The 1,808-nt window shown below is 44.5% G+C and overlaps 1 protein-coding gene across 1 annotated transcript; it reads left to right on the forward strand.

Moving 5' to 3' along the window:
- The first annotated feature begins 352 nt into the window (after window positions 1-352).
- On the forward strand, window positions 353-1,808 carry LOC133036232 (uncharacterized). Its single transcript, XM_061112750.1, has 2 exons — window positions 353-1,090; window positions 1,365-1,808. The coding sequence occupies exons 1-2, from the start codon at window positions 353-355 to the stop codon at window positions 1,806-1,808; spliced, it is 1,182 nt and encodes a 393-aa protein (XP_060968733.1).

The raw sequence follows: 1,808 nt of genomic DNA on the forward strand, positions 1-1,808 counted from the left end.
TCGTGATCCCCAATGGGGCGATCAGGGCATAAACAATCTTGCCAACCCGCCTGCCGCACCAGCTGCGACTACTGGAGTAGTTATCCCAACAAATATAGCTACCGTTGTAACTGCACTCGCGAAGACTTAGAACAACGTCGTCTTACCAGGTGGCATCGATCAGGGTATTCTATTGTAGGCACTAAAGATAATCAAGCAACAGAGAAAGCCCATTTACAAGCTATATGGGACTTCTCCCTTTACCACAGAAGTACGACAAACTCGGTTGCCTAAGGGATTCCGACTATCCGCATCATTGAAATATAAAGGTACCACTAATCCCATAGACTTTTTTAAAAAATTTAACACGATTATGGAAGTAGACCAGGTACCTCAGCTTGCAAAATGTCGCATTCTTGCGGCAACCCTGGAAGATAATGCCCACAATTGGTTTAGCCAATTGCCCGAAGCATCTATATCGACATGGGAAACCTTTGTCGACCTCTTCCTCACAAATTTCCAAGCCACGATGATGTGTAGGCCGCCTTATACTACTCTGGCTAATATTAAGCAAGAGGTCGGTGAGTCATTGCAAGATTATTTTAAACGTTTTAATGCTGAAGTAACCAAAGTGGAGAATGCCCCCGAGTCTTCGTTAGTTTGCATGTTGATTACAGGTGTTTTGCCAAGAACCGATTTTTGGAAAGAACTACAAGCTCGAAGACCCAAATCTCTAGTCCAGTTCTTCGCTATGGCTGAGCCACATAAGAGGATCAAAAATTCTCTGGCAGAGCAAGAGAGAGGAAAGGACAAGAATGAGTCCCTTGTGCCGCGATCGCGATCTCGCAATCCTAGAGGAAGAAGTCCTCAAAGACAACGAAGTCTGAAGTTGGCCAAATCCCCTCCGAAGAAAGAGTCATCTCCAAAAAGGAAAGGAGGTCCCCGCTTTGTGAACTATACAGAATTGGCTACCCCGCGAGACCATATCTACGTGATTGAAGAAAGAATGGAGTTTTCAGAAAGCCTCCCCCAATCAGGAGAAATCGCAACAAGAGAGACCCAAAAAAGTTCTGTAAATATCACAAGGATATTGGCTATACCACATTGGAATGTTGGTTCTTATAGGACGAGATCGAGGAATTAATTAGACGAGGAAAGTTTGGAAAGTAGAAGAAGAATGAGGAAGGTCATCCCCAAGCAGATGACAAGGAAGAAACCAATAATGCGAGTGGTTCGAGAACTCCTCGCAATATTTTGACAATCATTGGAGGACCTCACATCGCCGGAGACTTCAGGAAGTCGCAAGAACGATATGCCAAAAGGAAAAAGAGAGGGCACTCACTAATGTGAATATTTTGAGTGAACGGCTAGAAAAACTATTCAAGAAGGAGTGCGATGACATAACTTTCATGGAAAGCGACGCCAGAAAGTTTTACCACCCACACGCAGACGCACTAGTCATCGTCGCCAATATTGGAGGAGATAATGTCCACCGCATATTAGTGGACAATGGAAGTTCAGTGAATCTCATCAGCTTTCAAGCTTTCAAGCAAATGGGGCTACAGGAGAAGGATTTGCGACCAGTAGTTTTGAGTATCTACGGTTTTACCGGAGATAAGATTGCATTAAAGGGAATGATTAAACTACCAATCACTCTAGGAACCGCACCTGTCGCTGCCAAGTTGATGGCTGACTTTGCGGTTATCGATCAGTACTCAGTATATAATGCGGTGATTGGCCGTCCTATCTTGAAACCGATGAAGATTGTGACCTCTATCTATCATCTCACCATGAAATCCCCTACCCCCGCTGGAGTAGGATCCATCTGA

Source organism: Cannabis sativa, chromosome 3 (genome assembly GCF_029168945.1).
Source record: "Cannabis sativa cultivar Pink pepper isolate KNU-18-1 chromosome 3, ASM2916894v1, whole genome shotgun sequence".
In the NCBI taxonomy this organism is placed as follows: domain Eukaryota; kingdom Viridiplantae; phylum Streptophyta; class Magnoliopsida; order Rosales; family Cannabaceae; genus Cannabis; species Cannabis sativa.

What these genes read in the sequence shown, in the direction of transcription:
- LOC133036232 (XM_061112750.1), top strand. Translation starts at nt 353, where the DNA reads ATGGAAGTAGACCAGGTACCTCAGCTTGCAAAATGTCGCATTCTTGCG. An exon ending in TGGCTATACCACATTGGAAT is followed by an intron (nt 1,091 to 1,364) that starts GTTGGTTCTTAT and finishes AAACTATTCAAG; the next exon opens with AAGGAGTGCGATGACATAAC.